The sequence below is a fragment of the Carassius auratus genome, chromosome 1, assembly GCF_003368295.1.
Source record: "Carassius auratus strain Wakin chromosome 1, ASM336829v1, whole genome shotgun sequence".
NCBI lineage: Eukaryota > Metazoa > Chordata > Actinopteri > Cypriniformes > Cyprinidae > Carassius > Carassius auratus.
This window is the reverse complement of record NC_039243.1, coordinates 30,199,665-30,224,037: the sequence shown is the minus strand read 5'-3', so window position 1 is coordinate 30,224,037 and position 24,373 is coordinate 30,199,665. Positions and strand designations below refer to the sequence as shown.

At 35.1% G+C, this 24,373-nt stretch overlaps 1 protein-coding gene across 1 annotated transcript in view; it reads right to left on the bottom strand.

Moving 5' to 3' along the window:
- Positions 1–616: 616 nt before the first annotated feature.
- Positions 617–24,373, bottom strand: part of LOC113107055 (neuronal acetylcholine receptor subunit alpha-7-like) — a 36,386-nt gene continuing 12,629 nt past the window's right edge. Inside the window, exons 3-10 of the mRNA XM_026269213.1 lie at positions 17,665–17,709; positions 13,468–13,577; positions 8,736–8,815; positions 7,442–7,609; positions 3,854–4,048; positions 3,678–3,764; positions 3,446–3,555; positions 617–1,683 (exon numbers count right to left, since the gene is read on the bottom strand). Of these exons, the coding sequence (XP_026124998.1) occupies positions 1,144–1,683; positions 3,446–3,555; positions 3,678–3,764; positions 3,854–4,048; positions 7,442–7,609; positions 8,736–8,815; positions 13,468–13,577; positions 17,665–17,709 (1,335 nt within the window). The 3' untranslated portion in view covers positions 617–1,143. The remainder of the gene's footprint in view (positions 1,684–3,445; positions 3,556–3,677; positions 3,765–3,853; positions 4,049–7,441; positions 7,610–8,735; positions 8,816–13,467; positions 13,578–17,664; positions 17,710–24,373) is intronic.

Genomic DNA, 24,373 nt, shown 5'->3' with positions numbered 1-24,373 from the left:
ATTTTGCAGCTTGTGTGTGTGTGTGTGTTTGTGTGTGTGTGTATGCGTGTGTGCTCTTGTTTTTGTGTCATATCAGGACACAACTCTGTATAATGACATGGGTATAACACAGGTATTAAAAGGAGAGGGTGACTTAAGAGGACATAACCCATGTCCCCATTTGTCAAAACACTTATAAATCATACAGAATTAGTTTTTTTGAGAAAGTAAAAAGAGGGTTAGGGTTAGGTTTAGGGCCATATAATATACAGTTTCTACAGTATAAAAACCATTACACCTATGGGATGAACACACTTTACACAAAAACAAACATTGTTTGATAGTCACTTGTTTTTTTTTGTTTTTGTTTTTTCTCAAAAATACACATACTAACCTGGAACTTTTTTTATTGTTTTATTTTTTAAATCTATATTTTCTAACAAAATGACCTATATCCACAGTGTTTACATGGTGTTTTTACATAAAACAACAGAGCACAGGGTCAGAATGAAGTCACAAAATAACGCCACTCTGATTATGTGGAAACAAGTGAAAGATTTGAATGTGCTAATCACTGTAATATTTATATATAAAAAAAAAAAAAAAAAAAAAAAAGAAAGATGTCAGAAGGATAAAAGTGATTTTCAAAGTGTGTTAATTCTACCATCAACATGTGTCATTGTTGCTTTGGTAAGTAAATGTCAGTTAGGTTCTAAAATAATATTAAATGATAAAAATATTAATAAAGCCAAGAAATTAAAAGAAACTGTGTGACTTCCAAAGGGATTCTGGGATTGATTATGCTTGATTTTTAGCACATAAACATCACAGACACATTTGTAGCTGTTGTGACTAACAGTGTTGCACACCGAGAACACATCTTTACAGAAACCAGCCCTCAGGTGCTCAATCCACATACATTATATAAAGACAAAATATCACCCGAACAGCATGTCCAAGGGTCTGTATGTTTGTTCGAAAAGTCACATTTAAAAAATACACAACTTTGTCAGTTTTCTTTTTTATCATTAGTATTGTAACAATAGTTCATGTTGCTCCCAGATCGATGAGAAGAGGAAGGAATCGACTTTGGTGGTAGACACTTCTCACACTCAATCGCGTGGTGTTTCTTCAGAAACAAAAGAAAGTGTGATGCTTTGGCAATTATGTGAAGTCCTTCGAGACTGCCTCGATGAAGTTCGGCGCAGACATGAGAATGGTAAAGGTGCAGATGATGGAGAAAAGAGAAAACGCCACCAGGCAGAGCCGGTCCACGACTGCTGCCGCAAATTTCCACTCGCTGCAGATGGCCTCGGCTTCATCCTGGTCACGGAACCGCTGAGCGATGTACATCACTTCAACTAGGATGCGATGGATCTCCTGTTCGCCTGCAAACATCCTGACTGCCTCCCGCTGTTCTTCGTTTGGTGACCCGCCGACTCGCCCACCGCTGCAGGACACACCGGAGTCACTGCTGGGAGGGCAGCATGCGCTGTCAATGGAGTGGAAGCCAAAGTACAGGTTCATGTGACCATTGGTGGAGTTGGCAGAAGGCGGCTGACCGGGCATTACTCCCATCTGAATGCTGCTGGCGCTGGCGTGGTGCTCTGGAGAGTGCTCGTATTTGTAGCTGGCTTTGCGCTCCTCACCCGGCTTCTTCATGCGCAAGAACCAGGCGCACCAGTTGAGCAGGATCACACGTACCTGAGAAGAACAGGAAGAATGTGCTAAAAGATGAAGCCCTCAGATGGGTGCATCATGCATTCCTGTTTTTATACTGATGATATGCTGTATTAAGTTAGTGTATTTCATTAGATTATGAGAGAAAGTGTCCACTGAAGGTTTCTTGTGTTTAAAGATTTAGACCTGCTTCAAGCAGCAGGTACGCGTCCCACTGGACATGAACTAAATAAGAAACACCAGCAAGCTGAAGCGGAGAGCTCTTTTCTTCTCGTAAGAGCAGCAGAGGAGACATTAAAGTTTAATACAAATAGACCTCATTACCTCTCCGTGATGCCAAGCCATTCTACATCTCACCTACATTTAGTAAATTCAGGGTTCAGGAAGTTTTCTTAGAGTTTTTCCAAAGCGATTTTATTTTAGTGGATTTTTATTGTAGTTTTGTTTTTGTGGATGCAGCACTGGTTGTTTGAAAGGAAGCTGTATTTTAAGTTAAAGATTACACAACTGGTGATAGCTTAAAACAAATATTGCAGTAACAGCGTGCAATGATGTGAAGTGATTTCATGAACTTACACTGTTAAAAATAAAGGTCCTTTATTTGCACCTTTGGTTGCATTTAAAATCTTTAACATCCATGGAAACTTTCCATTGCACAAAAGTTTCTTTATAATGGAAAAAAGCTTCTTCAAGCTAATGTTTTTTTAATGCCCTAATAATGCCATTTTAAAGGTTACTTATATTGTTTTGGCAGTGTCCTACAATAGGATTACATGCATGAAAGCAAAAAAAAAATAATTGCGATTCGTTCAAAGCAGTTCTAAGATTGAGTCTTTTTAAACCCCTCCTTTCTGTATTTTGAACACTCAATAGAAAATATAAACATTTATTATTTACAATAGTCTCAGGTTGTGATTCAGTGGAGCCAGCTGGTCCACATAAACAGTCAGCAGATCAAGTGTTTCGTGAATCCTGCGCTGAACTCCCCGAGATTAGAGAAGAAGTCTTCAGTTAAAGTCATCGGGTCAAGTTGTTCACAGCCAGCCAATGTAGAACATATGTGGGCATTAAGCAAATGATACAGTGTGACATGTAGCTGTCACGGAAGAGGGATTTGAATTACTGTAGACTCCTTTAGGCTGTTCAGAGTCGATTCTTTCTTTTGGGAGATAACTTTATTTATTGGCTTAACAACTTTGCAGATCGTTTGCATTCACATACAGCTACAGTACATTACACACTGCATCAAAGCCGATATTTGCAATGTCATAATATGGGCACTTTATGAAAGATTATTTGGGGAACCCCAAATTATACAGCATCATTGCAACAACTCCCTTTCGGAAGCTTGTTGAGGGGTGGATGAGGAGAAAGTCTGAAGGATGGAATAAACTATACTATTTTTGTAAAGATTAAAGTCAGTTTTGTGCAATTGGAGTTGACCAGTTTTACATAAAAACATGCCATGTCTTGAATCCAGTCGGAGGATATCAAGCATGTTTTGATATTTTAAGGTCATTTTAGAACACATTTTCATTTGTGCATCTCCTGGCAATGAGGCACATGTTTCTGTGTGAGTCTGTTATATCTTTTTAATTAGTTATTTTATTTAAAAAAATATATAAATGTTGTTTTGGCAACTAGCAGACATATGTTTTCATCTTTTCAAGGAATGACATTTTTTTTATGGTTTTAGTTTTAGTAAACAATGATAACCCTGTTCTGAGGTCAAAGTCCTGCAAGATCTTTTTCAATCTTAAACAATATGCTTAGAGTTTTCACTCACCCATCTTGGCATCTTTCCACCTTGTGGATCGTGATGATGAAACTGCAGAATGAGGACGGTGACAACAACCGACAAACCCACAATCATCATGGTGCTGGCAAAGTACTGAGCTACCGAGCCAAAGAAGACACAAGCATTAAAACCTGCAAGCTGTACTAACACCTCATCAACAGCCAAACTGTTCTTCATGTGATTGAGTCTATAATATGAAAATCCAGCAATTTGGACTTGCCTATGAGAGGAACTGAGTCAGAGGTGGCCGGCATGATCTCAGCCACTAGCAGCATGAAGACCGTCAATGACAAGAGGACAGTGATACCTAACAGACGGGAAAGTGGAAAACTAATGTCATTCCTTCATGCATAATTGTTCATAAACTTAAAAAAGAGAAAGCTTTATGGTTCTTACCCAGTGATATCTTCTCTCCAGAATCTGCAGGCAGCAGGAAGACGAGGAGAGCCAGGCCAGAGATGAGCACACAGGGAATGAGCAGGTTCAGACCATAATACAATGTTCGCCTGCGCATCGTTACTGTAAAAGTCACGTCAGGGTACGGCTCCTTACAGCACTCATAATACAACTCATTACGCTTCCCAGGGACCCCTGACAAAACACAAAGGAACACATTCAGATTTATTTCATACCAACAGCAGGTGTTTTCCACAAATGCAGAATACATTAAATGAAGCACTACTTGCATAAATCCCGTGTTTAGATATTGTCTTACATACTGCAATCAATGCATACTCTGTACATACTATATCTTTGATCTCACACTTAGTCTCTCCGATGTAAGCCAGGTATTGCCTCATTTTATTAAAATATGATTCTGCATATGTAATAATAATAATGATTTTTCTCTATAATGACATCTCATAATAATGAGAAACTTTTTATTAATGACTAAACACCCCATAATTATGAGAAGCTTTCTTGTAATGTTATGTAAATATAATGAGAAAATAATTTATAAATATGAGAAAGTTTATCAAGAGATGTTATTATAAGAAACATCTTATATTGTACATCTTTCATTGTGAGAAACTAAGTAAAAATTATTTAGTAATTTTTTCTCAGTTTTGTAACTTATAAGCTCACCTTTTTACATTTTAAATAAATGTAAATACATTTTGTCTATTAATTTTAGATTATTTTATATAAAATGCATTTCATAATTTCAAAATATATTTTTAAACCATATATATATATATATATATATATATATATATATATATATATATATATATATATATATATATATATATATATATATATATAATGCCTAATATTTTGGTTACAGGGTTAAAAAAGAAAAAACTGATATATAATGAATAAAGGTCAATGATCAATGTGTGTGTCAGAAAACTTTAACCTTTTGTTAAGTTTTAGACCCTACTGTATTTGTTATGCTCTCTTTGTTAAAAGCACTAGCAGATTGGTAAAAGGTCAAAGCTAAGGCAGGACTTCAAAGTAACCCTTCCACAACAGAACTGAGATGAAGATCTTTCTGAAAATAAAGGCTGTCAGTCAAGACGGGCGTATTTGTTTCAGGATCAAATCACAGACAGGACCTTATTGACCTTTAAAGTGCATAACTTTTAAAACTTTGTTGAATCTAAAGCAAACACAAAATCCAGCCATTATTTGTTCCGTGTCTTGTCCTTGATCCGTGCATGCACAAGACTAATATTTACTTTCCATTTTCCTAATTTTTTGCAATGCAATCCGCTTAATCCTACGGTGCTCTCTAAAGTATACGCATATGATTCAGTAACTCCGTACTTCACAGCCAAACATGCCCAAACCTAGTTTAAATGACATTGAAACACATATATATTCCAAAATGCATGAAATAAACATTATTTCTACCAGCTGCAAGAGTCCAGGGAAACAACCACATGACATGTTGCAAATTAGAAAGTCTTGATCTGTCAGGGTCAGACAGCCCTCCTCTCCAATTGATTAAAAATGAAATCAAAATTGTAATTAATCAAACTAGGCAGGCGGAGGAAGAGCTTTCATCAGGATTTCACGCTGGCCAGAATTGTCATGGCACTCAGAGACAATCACATCAAAGCAATTTGCTGGTTTGAGTCATTTAACTGATTACAGAAGACCTACCTGAGTGATGTGGTTTGTGTGCGTTTCATGAGGGAGGCTTTTGCAATCATAGTAATGCAAATTTGTGAGATGAAATAAGGGAAAACAATCTAATAGATTTGTGTTACACATCATATATGTTTACACTTCTCTGCAACAGGCTGAGCAGTTGGTTTCGGCTGTGTGTGTGCAGCGTGTGACTCTCTGCGGTGTAAAAGATACCCGTTCACAGATTGCACAACCTTGGCACACAACTGGCCATTAGTGCCGGCCAGAATCAGTGTCAAATCACTGCCAACTACCATCAGGACCCCATCTGTCGAACAGACCCTGGGTCGCACTGGCATTGAAAGCGAAAAAATGAGAGACCGAGACAGAAACAGAGAGATTAAAAAGCCAAACGTGATCAGATTATGAGATTAGAAAAACTGTGCCACATAAACATTCATCTCTAATATTAATATTTCTAACATTAGTGCAAAACATCACCTACGGTGTTGCACAACCACAAGAATTTTAACACATTAACAATGTTATTTAATTAATCCTGTTACTATAGACGCTGGTTTCCAACACTAAATATAGAATAAACATTTTAATTGTTTATCTTTGTATTGCTACATTTTTTCTCAGAACTGCATAAATCGCATGCAATTGTGTGATAATTGAGTTACAGAGTCAGAGTCGCATAATCACTAACTCACACTTCTGAGAAATAAATCAGAACTGCGAGTCACTAACTATCTTTTTTCCCCCTTAGTTTTGTACTTTATAACTCGCAATAGCAATTTTACTGTATATCTCACAGATCAGAATTTCGAGATAGAAACTCGCAATTGCAAGAAAAAAAAGTCAGAAGTGCAAATTTATATCTCACAATTGCACGTTTTTATCTTGCGATTTGACTTCATAACTTGCAAATGTGAGTTTCTAAAAAAAGTCAGAATTGCGACATAAAAAGTCACAATGACCTTTTTTTTTTTAATTCAGCGGCAGAACAATGAAATAAAATTTTATCAAAAGTAAATGACTTTGTTGTGATTAACAGGATGTTAAAATTCTGTATGTCTTAATCCATAAAAACAACAGAAGAAATGCTCTAATGTGAATATGAGTCAAGACACTTTCTTTTCATTCTCCACCTGAGAATGGACATGAAAAAAGAAGAGTGTCTTTCATAGACCTTATGTACCGCATACTAAATTGGTGTTCCCTACAGTCCAGCAGCGAGGATGAAATGATCACCTCGGCATTCAGATGAGCCAGCAACACTTTCACACTTTTCAATGAAGTAGATGCGGGGGCAGAAATTATCAATAGTTTCCCTCCAGGCAAAGAAACCATTCAAAAACACAAAAACACACTAATACATTACTGACACTCATCCTCCAAATGTGTGAAAAGCAAACAGATCTATAGCATTAACAAAAGAATGTGCGAGTCACAGTGTTTGTACTCAATGCTTTCATAAAAATGGATTTGTTTCCTCACAAAATGCTCACTCCATAAAACATTTTCATTTCTTGAAATAAAATAAACATTAGCCTAACTACAATAAAATAAAATATATAAAGACTATTTTATTTCAGCTAGATGCAAAGCAACAAAAAACAAAAGATGCAAAAAAAAAGAAAAAAAAAACATATATAAGGTATATATACATATTTTATTAATAATAAATTACAAAAACATACAACAAAAACTATGCAAACTAACGTGTATTTCTCTTGTGCTTTGCCAGTTGTTGAATGCTGCATTTGCTGTTCTGCCTGTGTTTTGTTTCATTTTTTGTCACTTTATTAAACTACCTGCACACAGATCCCCGCCTCTGCTTGTTTTCTCCACCTGGTGAAAGCTCTCTGTTATCATCTCAATGGTAATGTCAGGCACTCTTACCCACTAAATCCCATTCTCCATTGGGGATGTATGTGGAGATGTCCACCGCCTGCATCTGCAGGTCCAGCAGCCAGCCGTTATAAGTCCAGGAGCCAAACTTGAGATCACATTTTTGTATATCGAACGGGAACCAGCGCACATCTATGTAACATGTACTCTTCAGAATACCTGGTGATTACACACAAACACACACGTATCAACAAAATCAATCACAGCAATAGAGAAAATCATGTTGAACTGTTGAAAATTCTATTAACTATACCACATATAAAACTTAATAAATCTGCAAAACTAACTGCAGACCAACAACAAGTGTAGAAACATAAAATAATGAAGCAAGTTCTCTCTAATTGAGTTATTCAGCAAAGTACAGGTTAAAATTCTGGGTAGCACTTTAATTTAAGGGCAAATTCTCACTATAAAGCATGCATATTACAAGTGTATTGGCTATTTATTAGTACTTATAAAGCATATATTAATGTCTTATTCTGCATGAGCATATTTTGCAACTACCTTATTAACTATTGACAAGCAGCAAGTTAGGAGTTTGAGGCAAAAGTCATGTTTAATAGTTAGTTAATGCTGATAATAGGACCTTAAAGTGTGACCAATTCCAGAAAAATAGCCAATATGATTTTTTATTTTCATTTTGGCAGATAACCGCTAAATGATCGAGTTTAGAAACTTGACACTATTTTGTCTAAATAAAGACAAAATAAGTGCATTTTAACTGCTACATGTGAATTTACATCAAAATATTAGAATATACAGAACGAAAATGGATATTTATTTAGATTTGCTAAAAATTATGTAGCATTGCAATTCAATGATTAGGTTTTTTAAATATGCCCATTATTATTAAGTAAAGCTTAATAAAGAAAAAAAAAATGATAAAGTGACAAAAACTAAATTGCTTTAACAAATTGAAATGAAAAAATTTAATATATGAACAAGAATTATATTATTTATATTATATAATAAAAGCATATCAAGGATACTAAAAGAACAGTTTAAACTAAATTGAAGTAAGTGTTAAATGTAATCTAAATGTAAAAAATTATAGCCTGAATGCCTTTTAAGTCACTTTGGATAAAAGCATCTGCTAAATGCATAAATGTAAATGTTAAAACATAAATTGAACTGAATATCTATTATTAACCAAGAAATAAAAAAATCTCTACTATTGGTGAGTGATCAAATTAGCAGCAATAAATTGTGTATCCTTAACTAATCTCTTCAGTTTAAAACAAAGGTGTATTTGTTTGGTTGATACAATAGCAAGAATAAATTGTACCTGGTGGTATGTACTGACAAGCACCTGATGCATTAACCAGGACGTTCGTATGAAAGGTGGCATCAAATCTCTCATCGGCACTGTCGAGAAATACAGAACAAAGTTCAGTCAGAATATATTTTAGCAACTGCATTCTTGAAATGTTTGCTGCCTTGTAATCTTCATAAAGTAACACACACTAGCCAATCAAAAACCATTTACTATTTACACAATGTGATCGGTTCCAAATGACCTTCAATTGTTTCAATCCAAGTAGCTCTCTATAGAATAATATATGTGTCCATGTCCTTTGTGTTACTTCTACCTCCCACAAAACTAATATTCTGTTGATTAAAATGTCCAGTTCAATTGGCACTGTGATTACAAAGGAGGCAGTCCAGCACCTGTATTACTCAAAAACTTATCCATAATTAATCATACATACCAAAAGTCCCATCAGCAAATGATTATGAAATGAAATCAGGTCAAATCTGAGCAGGGACAGAGGCGTTTGATAATACCTTTGTATAATAATGTAATAAATCCTCAATGACAGTTAGGACTTTTTTGTATGTACCTGTAGGAGGTACGAAATATGGCTTTAAATATTTCATAGTAATTATACACATGTCCTGATCTTTTATTTGGCATATTTGTCATTTAATTAGTATTTGGACAGTTTTTGTAGCTTGCAGTTGTGTTTATGTGAGTGGACAGGGATGTGGGAACACAATGAGCATCACATATATATATATATATATATATATATATATATATATATATATATATATATATATATATATATATGTGTGTGTGTGTGTGTGTGTGTGTGTGTGTGTTTAGTACAGTGTGTTTGTTTGTGTAGATGTACTCTAGCTTCAGGCACTGTGGATGCTAATGCAAAAATGCCGAAAAATGCATGTCATGTGTATGTATATATATATTTATATGTGTGTGTTTTGTATTTATATCTATTTATATGTATTTCAGCTTTAAAAATTTGAAATGTTCCCTTAGCAAGTAACTATATGTATATTTATGTTTTCATGTAATATTTTCTTTTATTTTAAGTTAACAAAAATTTACAATTTCTGATAGTTTTTAATAGAAAACTGATTAGTAGTTTTTATTTTTATTTTTATTTTTTTAAAGGGGGGGTGAAATGCTATTTCATGCATACTGAGTTTTTTACACTGTTAAAGAGTTGGATTCCCATGCTAAACATGGACAAAGTTTCAAAAATTAAGTTGTACGTTTGAAGGAGTATTTCTGTTCCAAAAATACTCCTTCCGGTTTGTCACAAGTTTCGGAAAGTTTTTTTTCGAGTATGGCTCTGTGTGACGTTAGATGGAGCGGAATTTCCTTATATGGGTCCTAGGGCACTTCTGCCGGAAGAGCACACGCTCCCGTATGCTGGGTTTTAACCTTTCAATCTTAAAACTTGTCCTAAAAGGTTTTTTTTTTTTCATAGAGAACATAATCCCATTCAAAGTTCTGTACAGAGAGATTTTAACTCTGTCACTGCTCTTTGCTGTTGGACGTCAAAGATGACCTTTCAGCAGCATTGCCAAGGTAATAATGTCTCTAATCCTTTCCATTTCTCAAAAAGCTTGTTTGACATTTGACAACCTGACAAACTGAAAGAAGGCTGCCAGCCATAGTAAAAAAAAGGGGCAATATCTCACATTATGACAAAGAATAATTATTTTGACACACGAGAACCAGCCAGCAAATTACCAATTTGCAATACAAATCACCTGTCATGCTCACAATGATGCCTTTGTTCAACATAAAATATCCATTGAGCTTGTACAAGAGTAAGTCAATGGCTAATCTGTTAAGGATTCAAATCAAAACTACGAAAATTAGCCCATTATTTCTGAACAATGAATACTTACACTTGGCATTAATTATTGATTTGGTTATATTTTTTATTGCATTAATTCAACATGCAGTATATAAACAAAAAATAATTTGTAATTAGTTTTGTCTTCCAGTTTAAAACTGTTGTATTAAATGGCGTCTATGCTTCCCTTAATCAGATTTGAAATCTCACAGAGAGCAGTTTTAATAGTGAATATTCTTTAGTTAGTAGCTGACGTCATATATTCAGTTTTAAGGTTTTCGTGAACAACAGGTGGTTCATTGTCTAGCTGAGAAAAGAAGCGTCTCTTTGACCATATCCTCTTGCCTCTCTGAGATAACGTGAAATTGACAGCTTTCCATTGTGCACGGATGCATTCTCCATCAATCTTCACTCAAGAAAATCCACACAGACACATACTAAATCATCAGATTCATCCAAATTACCAAACATCTATCTATTCTAAAACAAATAGAAGAATCAATGGATGATCACACATTCTTTGTTAGCTTCTGTCCTGCACTTTTACATTAGATTGCTTAATTGGCACAATGCACTGCATCCCATCCCTCATTGAATATTGCATCTTGCCTTGTCTTTAGAGGTTTATCCTCTTTTGCCTCATCCTCAGAGTCAGACAGCAAAGTCAGCATCTCTTGCATGTTCTCTTAATGTATTCATCTTGATATGACCTGATGTTTTAGCTAAAGTCTCCTGAAAAGAGGATCAATGTTATTGATACAAGTGACCATGCGCGGTATTTTAAGGCGTGCATGATCTGGCAGAATTCAGAAGATGCATTAAAAGCTATTTACATCTTTTCCTCACAAAGCAAGTAAGTTGTTGTAATGCAGTTTTAGGAAGAGGTGACACCTGTCAAGCTACGACAAAAGAAATTTGCATAATGCAGATTTATGAAGCCTGCCCATAGAGAAGCCAATTACTGCTGTCAGTCACTGACACAAAACACAGCTCCCATTTCTCTATCACACAGACACATTTAACTGCAACTCTAATTATCCATGACAAATGTGTTCAATTAAAACCAATGTATTGGTCAGAACATAATGCTATTGTTAGGATGGTATTATTAACTAATATGGTGGAAATAAACTGTTTGCAGACCAATAGAGCAATGAATAAAGGACACATTACTAAGTCAACTGAGTAGTATATTTAGTAGATTTAAATATTACATTTCCTTCCTCCTACAAACTACTTGATCTTTGAGTGGCAGATGTAAGTTTCTCTTACAGAACCTTCTCTTATTTACCACTTTCAAGGATGCAAACTAGTGAAATGTTCTTAGTGACTTGCCAAATGTTTTTTTTTTATTACATTGTCTTTCAAGCCCAGTAGTTTTCATCACTCATTAAATCACGCAGCTGTAATCTGCTTGTGTTGCACACAAAATCTGGCACACAATATGTTGCTGTAGTTCTGAACCAAAATAAAAGCTCATTTTAATTATTGTTGTACTCAATCCAGTTATAATAAGCCTGGGTTTATACCCTTTATTAATATACATTGCCAAAAAACACACAGGCACAAGCTCTTGACACACTATCATCTGATGTTAAAGGCCCAGCAAAACAAAACGAGGCACTGGCTGATATGATATAATTCAATATCTATGATTTAAATAATAATAATACATAACCCTACATCTGACATCTCTCGGCACACACAAACACGACAGCATGTATAACAGTACAGATGAGGGGCATTAAGTATGAAGTGAGAGAGTGTTTACACTGGGGTTTACTTTGCAAATACACTGCTACGCATTAATATATGTTATAATTATATTATATACAAATGATGTACTGATTTTATATTTCCAATGAAAAGTAAGCTGCTAACACTTATTCAGCACATATGTACTTATATTTCCACCCCTATCTGAAAAAAAAGATCATTTTACTAAAAAAGTGGGCTTTTTAATGCACAGTATTTTTAATGCGTTTACCATTTTATGTATAAATTGTTACTTAAAAGTTTTATTATGACACTCTTACTTAAATTCGTAATTAGATATTATGATTAAACCATTCTCAGTGTAAATGTTTTAATTGTTCTGCTGCTGTTTGCAGATGGAAATGTATTAGTTTGTGAGTTATACATTTTTTTTTTTTTTTTTACAAATAATAAAAAAATAAAGTTGCCTCCAGTGTCCCCTAATGCCAACTTGCAATGTGTAAACTGATGTTTCACTGCCTTTCTTTATTGCCTGAGCTCTCAATTCTGTGGTAAGAGCAACTAGAGTGAAGTATGATGTTATAAAACTGAGTGCTTCACATAGACTTCCATTCAGATGGCACAGATGGTGACTCGAATCTACCTATTATATATCGAAGATATAATAATGCCTAAAGGGATAGTTCACCCAAAACTGAAATACCCTCATCATTTACACAAATTCATGTCACTGTGCAAACATGAATGACTTTCGTGTTGTGATGAGATCTGATAAGGAATATCCATGCTGGTTTTCCTCACAGTTTCCTTGATGCACTTTAAATAAACTTGCAATAGTAGATAAAGCATAATTTCAAGCAAATACAACCCTAATTTAACTTATGTTTAGTCTTAACCCTATAGTAAGTACATGTTAATTCATATTACCCTGTGTATATTAGTCTATAATCACACTATAGGAAACCTTAAACTAAAGTGTAACCACTTGACGTACTCATTAGTGTCTTTTATCATACTGTTGTTGCTCATGTCTTATAATAATTAGCTGGAGTTTGTTGCATGGCAAAATAACTGATCAGCCTCATGTGGCTTATTGCTTTGGTAGAGTAAATTTATTAGGCAGAAAGAAGAACACACTATTGTGGGCTCCAAGCAAACAAAATGATCTAAATGTGACTATGTGTCCAATACCTGTTGTACAGCAGAATATCTGGTGTCCAGATCTGATTGGACGGGAAACGCAGGGTCTGAACACCAGGGTAGTTATCAGGGTTCCAGCTCAGATAGATATCCGTCCATGACTGAATACACGAAACACACATCAGATTCAGCATCATTAAAATGCTTGATAGCTAGACAGAAACATATTCTACACACACATTCAGAAAACACAATAACACAGTCACACAGCTGGGGTCTCCCCAGGGTACACACATGCACCTTTACCACTGGAAAATAAGAAAATAAGGACATAATACACAAATAGTATGACACAGAGCAAAGACGCATGCATATGCAATACACTAAACTGTATATAACACCATGTGTTTGCAAAAAAAAAAATCTCTTAAATGCCAATAATTAAAGTTAAATATAGTCGGTCAAATATTGTAATACGAGTAATGTGTGTTGACATCTCACTTTTTTGTGCATGAACTGCACCTGATCCTTCTTCAGAGATGGCTCTTGGCTATATTTTCTCTGGCCTAAAGTTGCCTCTCCACTGTATTATGTGGCGCCACACTGCATTTAGAGTCTTTTTTTAAAGCTTTATTAAGCATCACACAAGCAGTCTTTCTTTTTATAAGCAACATAAAGTACACTACTATTCTATTAAATGAGTTTAGAGATGCCCTCAACTGAGAAAAGCCGAACAAGACGTTGCATTCTGAAATTAGACTTGCTGTTTTGATAATTGGAACTATTTCTGTCACAATATTTTATTTTTCACTACAATGGCCTCAAAAATTCACAATAACAATATAACATGATATCTACAAATCTAAAAAAAGAACTGCGCTATCGGTCAAATTATTCTTTTGACCACTGAAACACATCATTGCATACAGAAAACAAACAAACCAAAAAACTATTAAACTAAACAGAAGAGACTAAGATGCTAACTGTTTTTTGTTTTTGTTTTTGTACAACAGCATCAAAGTACACTTTATGAGAATAATAACATTTTTACTCCAAACAAGTGTTTTAAATAACTTCCTTTTATGAACTGATTCTCATAGAATGAGGCTGAAATTGTATTATTTTGTAGTATTCTAGTGATAAATGCCATGTTGATTAGCAGTAACGTATAAATACGTATCCTTATGATAGTACCTGAGCTTGAAGAACACAGATAAACCATCTACCTACATATTGACTTTGTGTTTCATCAGATAAAACATTTCTTTCTGCTTTTTACACAATAGATGGGTTCCTACAACAAGAAAAGTTTTTGGATTAATTATGCCTGTAACTCTTGGAAATTTTGGTAGAAGGCATGTGAAAAAAATGTAGTTTCTACAAAAATTTAAAATTCTGTAGTTTGGACATCTTTTTATGTTTGTCCCTCTTTAACTCTTTTATTACATATAGCTGTCATTATAATACAACCTTTCAACTATTTCTGATAACTGTGTGTGTGTGTGTGTGTGTGTGTGTGTGTGTGTGTGTGTGTGTGTGTGTGTGTGTGTGTGTTCACTGATGCACAGTTAACTGAGTTAAAACAACAGGGAGAAAATCATGTTTGTTTCATCCTCACAGATCACATCAGATCAGTCAGGAGGAAAGAAGAGTTTCTGTCCCACACATCTGTGTGCGTGTGTGTGTGTGTGTGTGTGTGTGTGTGTGTGTGTCTGTGGCTCAGATGTCCCAGTGTGCTTTAGTGAGCGTATTCCCCGAGGCGCTGCCTCTCTCTGTGGACACGAGGACTTGGTCGGCACTGACGTCTTGATGGGATCAGGGAATGTGCGCTGCATTTATTTCAGAGATGTACTGCAACACATACTTACAGTAGAACATACGGTTTCTACACCATGTCCAATAAAAGCATGGGAAGAAAACAACAGATCCACTTTCTTCACAATGTAACATGCAGTTTCATGTTTTAAGCAAAACTGAAGATTTTAGAACCAATAAAAGATTAGGTGAGAAGTAAATTTTTGAACCAATTTAATATTTTATTATTTGCATGCTTTATACATTTTGTATATTAGAATTGAATATTCGATCTTTTAAGATAATGCCACAATTCGACCTTTCACAAAGTGATATCTAAATTAACTGGTTATACAGTTTTATAAGTTAAATCATATAGAAATTATTTACAATTTGAGGCTAGAACTTGGATGGAAAGAGATTCAATGCTTTTTGAAAAACAATACTTTTGAAAACCCTAATTATTATTATTATTATTATTTTAATTTTTACCAGTTTTTCATGCATAAACATGAGGAATGACAGGCAGACAGAAGGTTTTAGCAGTAAAAAGGCTGAAGTCAACAAGACCTCTGCAACAATGCAACTCCTATTCAAAATCAGTTTTTTAAGTCTGCTTTATAATCATATATATAAAAGCAACTGAGGTGTGTAGATGACAGATGTTACTATAGTACTTTGTGCTAAAATTTGAGAGCTCTAAACCACCACATTCGAGTCAGTTTGTGGGTGATCATCTGTGCAAGGTCTGTCTCTAAGCCTGCTCGGAAAGCACTTTGGAAAGCAACTGGTCTGAATGTTGGGTTCAAAATCAGAGCTGCCCCTTTGTGGAAAATTTCTTATCCAGCTTAATTTCATGGTTAAGTGCTCAGTTGGCTAAACTCATGCATTATGGCTGATAAGGTCAATAAAGGTGAATTAGAGATGAGCAATGTTTCAGACAGATAGAAACACATTTTAACCACTAAAACTCACAGTTGGCACCAGTCTAATTGGTGCTATTTGAGTTTATTCACATTTGCAAACATGCCTTTAATGAAATTTCACACATGCCCGCTTTTAAACTGATTATGTTTACCAAATATATTTAACGTGCTTATGTTTTGCACCTTTAAAACACCTCTGTGCTTTGGCATTTTAGCAATTACTTTGGTTTTTAATGTTTCTCAAGACTATATTGGACAACGCTGCTCATTTTAAACCACTCTTTGGAGCCAAAAACAGTTTGTCAAACTCATGGCATATTCATGCTTTTTTAATGCTGTTCATTTACAGTAAGTCATGCGGTTAAATATAATACCAACATTTATATTTACATTCCTCTGAAATTTGTTTATAACTCTATTCTATTGTTTAAAGTGAAACAAAATATAAGCTGCATAAAAATGCAATCCAACGAAGGTGCACCAAAGGATGGCAGCCATGTGCAGACTGATCCTAATGCAAACAGCTATCTTATGAAGTCAGAAAGCCCATTATAAGTCAAGCTCCCAGACATAGACCTGGTCCTGCTCCACTTCAAGCTGTTATTTTAGTTGTAAATCTGCCTGATGTGCCCAAGGGGCATGACATTTTACCAAGAAGCCATTGAAATGTCATTATCTTGTTGCTCTGAGGTCTGAAACCTTTGTTTGCCACCTGTGAGACATGTGACTGGAACACCGTATTTAAATTTCAAATAATTCTGCTGTGGTTTCCGGGTGATGTCTGAACAATGAGCATTTGAGGAAGACATGCCACTGAGGCATAACTGAGCAAGACAGGAACACAATGACGGTTATGTTTAAAACAAGCCATATCGCCATTAGACTTTCAAAAATTATCACATGACAGTATAAGGCAGGACATGGACCGCTTTGTAGTAAATGAAAGACAGAAATCATAACATCCAATATGTCAGACATAGGAATGGAAGTCCTTTCAGTTAAAAAAAAGTAAAGTCTAGAATTTACTCCGTAATTAAGTAAACAGAATGCTTTACCAGGTGAGCTACTGAGCAAGTTTACTACAAAAGAAAACGCATACATATGGTACATATGATGTAAATGCCAAAATATATTAGTTTATAACTCATGCAAGTTAAGGCTTACTTAGCAAGGAACTATATGAAAACAAGACTTTATTAATCAATACTCTCTTGTAATTATAATTTGTGTGAGAAGGTTGTTGGTGTTTTACTGCCACTGGTATTGAGTTGGAAATTGCTGGAAACTGCAGTGAATTGTATGTATAGGTGTGTTTAGGAGCTTTGCAAAAATGTAGATAGAGGCTTAAATCAATGAGTTATTTTTATTGCTGATTTAAAAAGCTTTTTGTTCTTTCCCAAGAAGAGAGGAGATGTGGCTCTTGGTAAAAAGTAAGCAAGCAGCTGCCCGGAAATGTTACCAAAAGGACGTATTTGCCTTATTACACACACATGCAAAGAGTACAAAAGGAAACTAAGTAGAAACTCACCAGCTGTAGCCAGGCGTTGGTTATTAATACCTGATTTTTTTCATCCTGTAGCAGTGAAAGGGAAGAGAAAAAGAGATTCAGTATCAAATGAGGACATAAATGAGGGATTACTTCAAACTGAACAAAACTCCTTTCTGCCTCTATAATCCCAACCCTTTCTATGAACAAAGACTTTTTTCTTTTCTTTTTTTACCCTCTGTGTACCATTTGCTCTCTATCTGTCTCTTTCTCTCACACACTCAACCACAGACTTTGCCTTTTGGAGCATTTGAGATAAGGCCAGAAGAGACCAGCTATGACCCCCAATGAATAGGAGCAATCTAACCTTGAAGCAGATTCACAATGTGACAATCACCATTACAATACAGATCTCGCAGTAAACCTCTTGGGCTTTAAAGCTTCACTTCGCCATGCATCGATCTGTGTCAGAATCTGTGTGTGTGTGTGTGTGTGTGTGTTTACGTGAGCTCTAGAACATTCAGCTTTAAATGATCAAAGACTTTGGTTTCATTCTGAGAAGTGTCAGCTCACATTTCCTCACATTTCATTCAGTTTGGACCTGGAGTGATCCACAGTGTCATCAATTTACCATTTGATATTCTTGTTTCTGGCTTCAGCTATAGTTCAGTGAGTAACTGCCCAAACAAAAACAAAAAAAGCATCAACCCTGTTCTAAAGACACTATAATAGAATGAATACGATTTTTAAAAAGAAAAATGTTTAGGAATTTTAGGGAATGTTTCACTCACAAAAAAGTGGTTTTTATGTGCTAAATCAGAAAGTTAGCAGAATGTGTCTTTTGGAAATGTGTGTAGACTTCAGTCAGTTTTCCTGTTCATCCAAAAGTAATAAGTACTGATTATTTCACAGAAAACAATTATCTTTCAACATCTTTTATCATAAATCAGTGATTAGTGTATTTAAAGCTTAAGCTAATTGCCGCCAAATATATTGTAAACAGGAGTACTGTGCTTAATTTTCAGAAACACATGACACAGTATACAGTATATTACTGCATTTACGAATTCGACCTTCACGGCTAAGCTAATCTATTCATGCATATATGTGCCAGTACTCATAAATCACAGTTTCACACCCAAGTCTAACTGAAACCCACTGAAACATGAACACAGCTTCAGGCAGCTGCCAAATCTGAGCTTCAAATCATTTTGCTTGTCTAAAACAGATCAATAGAATGCTTTCTAAAGAAACCTTAAAATACTAAGAGTGCTGTAAATGTAATTCTGAACTAGAGAGTTATTAACTCTATACACAGATTTAAGTGATGAAGATGCATTTCATTGATTTGTATTTAAGTCACCTTTGTGAAAAAGAGACCACATTAAGAAACTTAATGATTACATTTGTAATGAAGTTGCAATTTATTATATTTAAATCATATCTGAGTCAATATATTTAATATATAATAAACTGCAACTTCATAAAAAATATAAATACAAAGAGTAAAATATATTAATTATAAATTAAAATGTATAAATAAATATAAATATTATACATTTAATATTGAATAACACACTAGAGTTTAAATAACCAAGCAGTAAAAAGTAAAACTCTTAATTAAAAGTGTTTTTAAAAGGTGTGCTAGGAAAGTGACATTAAAAAAAAAATTAAGCTTAAGAACACTAGGAGTCCACATTCAATACAACTAAGCACACTTTTTTCACAAGGGAATTTGCTGATATCTCCATCACCTTAAATTACCAGGATGTTACAGGATTTAAAAGTCAGTTGCTACAGTAAAATACTGTATTAAGATTATGATACAACCAATTACAAAAAAATACAGTTTATGTAGTTCTTGATTGTGGGGCAATAATGTATTTGAATACCTTACTGCAGTAACAAGTGTTCCATTTGACTGGGAATTTGGGCCTTATTTACATTTGATTAACTTTCTGCCAGCTAGTGTAAATTAGTAATTAATCTGCCAGCTAGTGTAATTAATTGTAAATGTTAGTGTAATTACAGACTAATTAGTTGCACTGTAAGCTGCAAACTATAAGCTGTTAATCATAGTCACATCATTACTTGTACTTATGTGCAATTTTGTACTTTACAGTTCATGGGAAATGTTATTAAAATATAAATTTTTTAACATTTTTTTAAATAATTAGGGATGAGCTATTTGTCTGAGGGGATGCTATCACCTGTTCACATGCGGTTGAGTTATTAACTAGGCATACAAACTTGCTAGCATATTGCTGTGAACACTAATACACAGTTAATCTGCCAATTCACTAGAGCTCCCTGTAATGCACAGCTAATCACTGTGCACATGCTAAACATTAGTGTTACATCACAGTCTCTCGCATACTGTAAACTGTTTGTATATCGTTCATTCGTTATATCTGCATCTCCAGAAAGCAGACACATTTAAGATTAAGAGTTCATAAACTGCTTATTTAGTGCTGATTTTGCTCATCAACCCATTCAGACTGTATCACAGTCAGTGAGTCTGTCCACCACAACTCTGAGAATGAACACTTTTACAGTACATAGAGGAAATGAAGCACATGAAAACCTGCGGTAATGAGCATTGACTGACTATTGTGATCGCACGGAGATAAAAGGGCGTGTGAACGTTTTTGCTCGGTGAACCGATAAATTTAATCTTTCATATGGAAAACTGTGAAATGAGCATGCATTGCAGATGACAGGAGATTATCCGTAAGTATGGAGGCTCTTTAAATAGAGAATATAATAATAACTGTCACTTGAGGATTTGACTATAGCAATATTCGCTTGATACGAGGAAGTGAACAATGAAGCAGAACTATGAAGAATTGGAGCTACTATTCTAGGCCCTATCTATCTATACCCTCGCTCTCTCTATCTTTCTCACTCTGTATACACCACAGTATGTGAGCAAAGCGTACACGATTTTTGCTTGGAGCGAGTAACATTTTGGAAGGCATTGAGTTTTCTCACTCGTTCGAGGATTGTATTAATCATGACCATAACATGTTAGCAACCCATACTGTAGTACAATAGTAAGTGAGCAATACGAGAAAGTGAACTGTTGTACACTTTCTTACACTGTGGTGTTAGTGACATAGAAATAAAAATATTGATATAATGTGTGTTTATAGATGTATGTTTATATGGATATATATGGATTCCTACTGGATTTCGCCTGCAAAAATGTAAAGGCAAAAACTGTTTTTGTCTAATTTAATGGATGAATGCAATGCTAAACACAAGGTTTGTGGAGATTTGAGATTTGTTGAGGAAGTAAATGAGATGTGCTGAAAAAAATGTCTTTTAATATATGGAATAAAATCTAAAGGAGGGTAATTTGTCTTCTCAGAAACGAGTAAAGCAAAAAAATCAACAATGATTCCATAATAGATATAGAGAAAATGTAGAGAGGTATCAGTGCAAATGTGTGATATACAGTAGAGAAAACTTTTTCAGTAGAGAAAAGTTTTTTTTTTTTTTTTTTTTTTTTTTTTTACCAATGAGCAGGAAACAAGCTTGGAATGGGAAATGGAAAACCTGAAGTTGAATGATTACAGAATGCTTTGAGAATGAGAAATTGCAGTCACTCTGTCATGTACTGTAGTGCACAGTATGTGAACAAACTGAAATGTAGGTGTTTATTATTTACTGTATGTTAAATAGAGATATATAGAGAAAGAGTGCATGCAAATGTTGACCGAATTTGTGGAAAAACATTTATAAAAAGATACCCTGTTTGAAAATTAAACCCACTTCTGGTCTCGATCTCATCTTAAGCACTATTCGGACGGGACTAGTTTTCTAAACTACGTTTGAGTTTCGATTCTTACCACCTGACGTCTGTGATTTTCATGTACCAATTCGGACGGGACTAGTATCTCTGTGTTTATTACAGAGGTGGGAGGGTCTGATTTGTGCATCTGGGCGTCACAGAGATCACGCGCTCTGTATGCGTGCATTGCATTCATTCAGAATGATTGCCTTAGTATTATTACACAATAAATACTAAATGGCTAGTATAGTAAAACCATGTTAATGTGTGGTTCCTTTAGTTTAACTTGTTTTCCTTTTTATTTATTTTTTTATTTTTTAATTAAATGTAACGTTACATAAATGAACGTGAGTAATCTTACCTGATGCTGATATTACAATAGCCGGTATTAACAGTTTACGCGATCTTGCTCTTGATTTTATTATTTGTATTATTTTTTTATTATTATTTATTTGCCGCTAAGCAAATATATCAAACATCCGCGCAGTAAGAGCATCTACGGTAATTCACGTTGGCCAAAACACACAAGGAAACGCGTTGTGAAATAAAATATCACCAGCAATCACAGACATTCGCATTCGGACGGGATTAGTTTTCTCAGAGGATCACTGAGTTTGCTGAAAAACGGTAGGTAATTTGCTCTGGAATTATCACAGAGGTTGTGTGAGAAAAACACAGACGTGGCAGATTCGGGCGGGATTAAAATCACCAAGTACGTCTGTGAAACGCAGATTTCTCTAATGACCCCCTGTAAAACTAGTCCCGTCCGAATAGGGCTTTAGACTCAACCCAATCCTGGTCTCAGACTTGGTCTTGGTCTGGACACAAATGAGCTTGTCTTAGCTACTGTATAACACTGGTACTAAATATGACCTGTGAACAGATTGGTCTTTCTCTGAAAAAAAGAGTGGTGGTGAGAGAGACGGGACTGTACAGTATGGAGGCTGGAGGACAGCAGGATAGAGGTCACAGGTTCTCTGGGCAGATGGTGAGTGTGAGAGATTCCTGCCCTGAATTGAACCTGCCCTCATATACTGCTGTCTGCATTCCCAGAATTCACGTTAGATGTCTGCTGAACCATTATAAAGACATGTAAACACATACACATAGGGTCAAATCTAATACATGGTGTTTGCCCTCCACAAGACCTCTTTTAAAGGAAAGTTCCCGGTTGAGAACAAGTTAAACCTTAATATTAGTTGGTTATCACAGAAAATTAACTGAACCTGTCCCTTTGTCTAATTTTAATTTTAATTTTTTAGTAGCTTATAACTATGGATACAGTAATACTCTGACAACACAAGTAAACCGGGCCAGTGCTCCAGGAGGTATAAAAGCGGAAATGTGAACCTCATGTTTTTGTTAATGCCCTCACATGAATTATTCAGTAAAAAAGCTGTTTATGATTTGAGCTGTACATTTGCCTAAAATCAGCATTTTTTTGAAGGGGGGAAAACTATTCTATGTGGATGAACATATGCAAACGGTGTCTCCCATCGGATCTGATGTCTGACCGTACATTTGAATAAGATTGCATGCCAAAGTATTATTATATGTAACACAACATAGCGTCACGTTAGAAAGTGAATGTCGATTGGTTATTTTACTGGCTTCATGTCACAGTGGCTTGTCTTAAGAGGAAGTATGATATGGTGTCATAATCCATTTTAAAAAACATCAGCCACATGGAAAGACTTATTGGCCGATATTTAAAAAATACCAAATATCAACCGATATATCGGCTAAGGCGATATATCGGTCGACCACTAGTTATAGTTATAGTCACTGACTATTAACAGTACTGACTGTTTAACATAAACATCCTCTTTCTTGTTTCCTATTTCTGGTGAGTATATACAAATTATCGGCATTATGTGGTCGATTAACACTATTCACACACCCTCGTGACAACATGGATAATGTTTAAATGTTGAAACAATGCTTATTTGAATATTAATTTGTCTGACACGCTGACCCAATAGGTTGATTGGGTAACACTTTAGTATAGGGTCTAATTCACACTAATAACTAGTTGCTTATTAGCATGTCTATTATTAACATATTGGCTGTTTATTAGTGCTTATAAAGTACATAATGCATGACAGTTAATAGTGAGAATTGGACCCTAGAATAAAGTGTGACCGAAAAATCTTTTTTGAAAAGGAAAAATTGTGTTTCTGGTAAAACAATCAACGGTCACACTTTATTTTAGGGTCCAATTCTCTCTATTAACTAACCATTAACTATGACTTTTGTCTCAATTAACTCCTTATTTGCTGCTTATTAATAGTTTATAAGGTAGTTGTTAAGTTTAGGGTATTGGGTAGGATTATGGATGTCATGCATTATATGTACTTTATAATCACTAATATAGCCAATATGTTAATAACAGACATGCTAATAAGCAACTAGTTATTAGTGTGAATTGGACCCTATACTAAAGTGTTACCGATTTTTCTATGGTAAACAAAACAGCCTAAAAAATGGTCGTAGGGTCTGTCCACAGAGCTGAAAGAATATCAACCTTGAATTTGAACCTTTGTTATGTTTTCAATTCTAGATCATTAACTGTTTGGCTTCCACTCCCCTATCAAATTCCAAACTTCTGTATTGTCCTCTAAAACTACAGTCTGTTTCCAATTAAGCCACTTCTGATAAAGGAAAGTTTTCTTCCACATCAACTCTATTCTATGTTGCAATGTAATGGACAAATCAAACAGGCCTTTTCTAATGCCAAGGATTCTTCAGCATTTGTTTCTCACAGTCCACCTATCCTCACACTCATATGGTGATGTAGAACGGTGTGGCAGCTGCCACCCCAAACCCCCTTAGCTGATTGAGAACAACTCATGCGTTCACAGTTTCACAGCATCCCAGTCATAGCCTATGGGCCTCCCGCCATCTGGGGTTGCACAAGAGCCATGCCACAGCAGCCATGATTGAACACACAGGATAAAC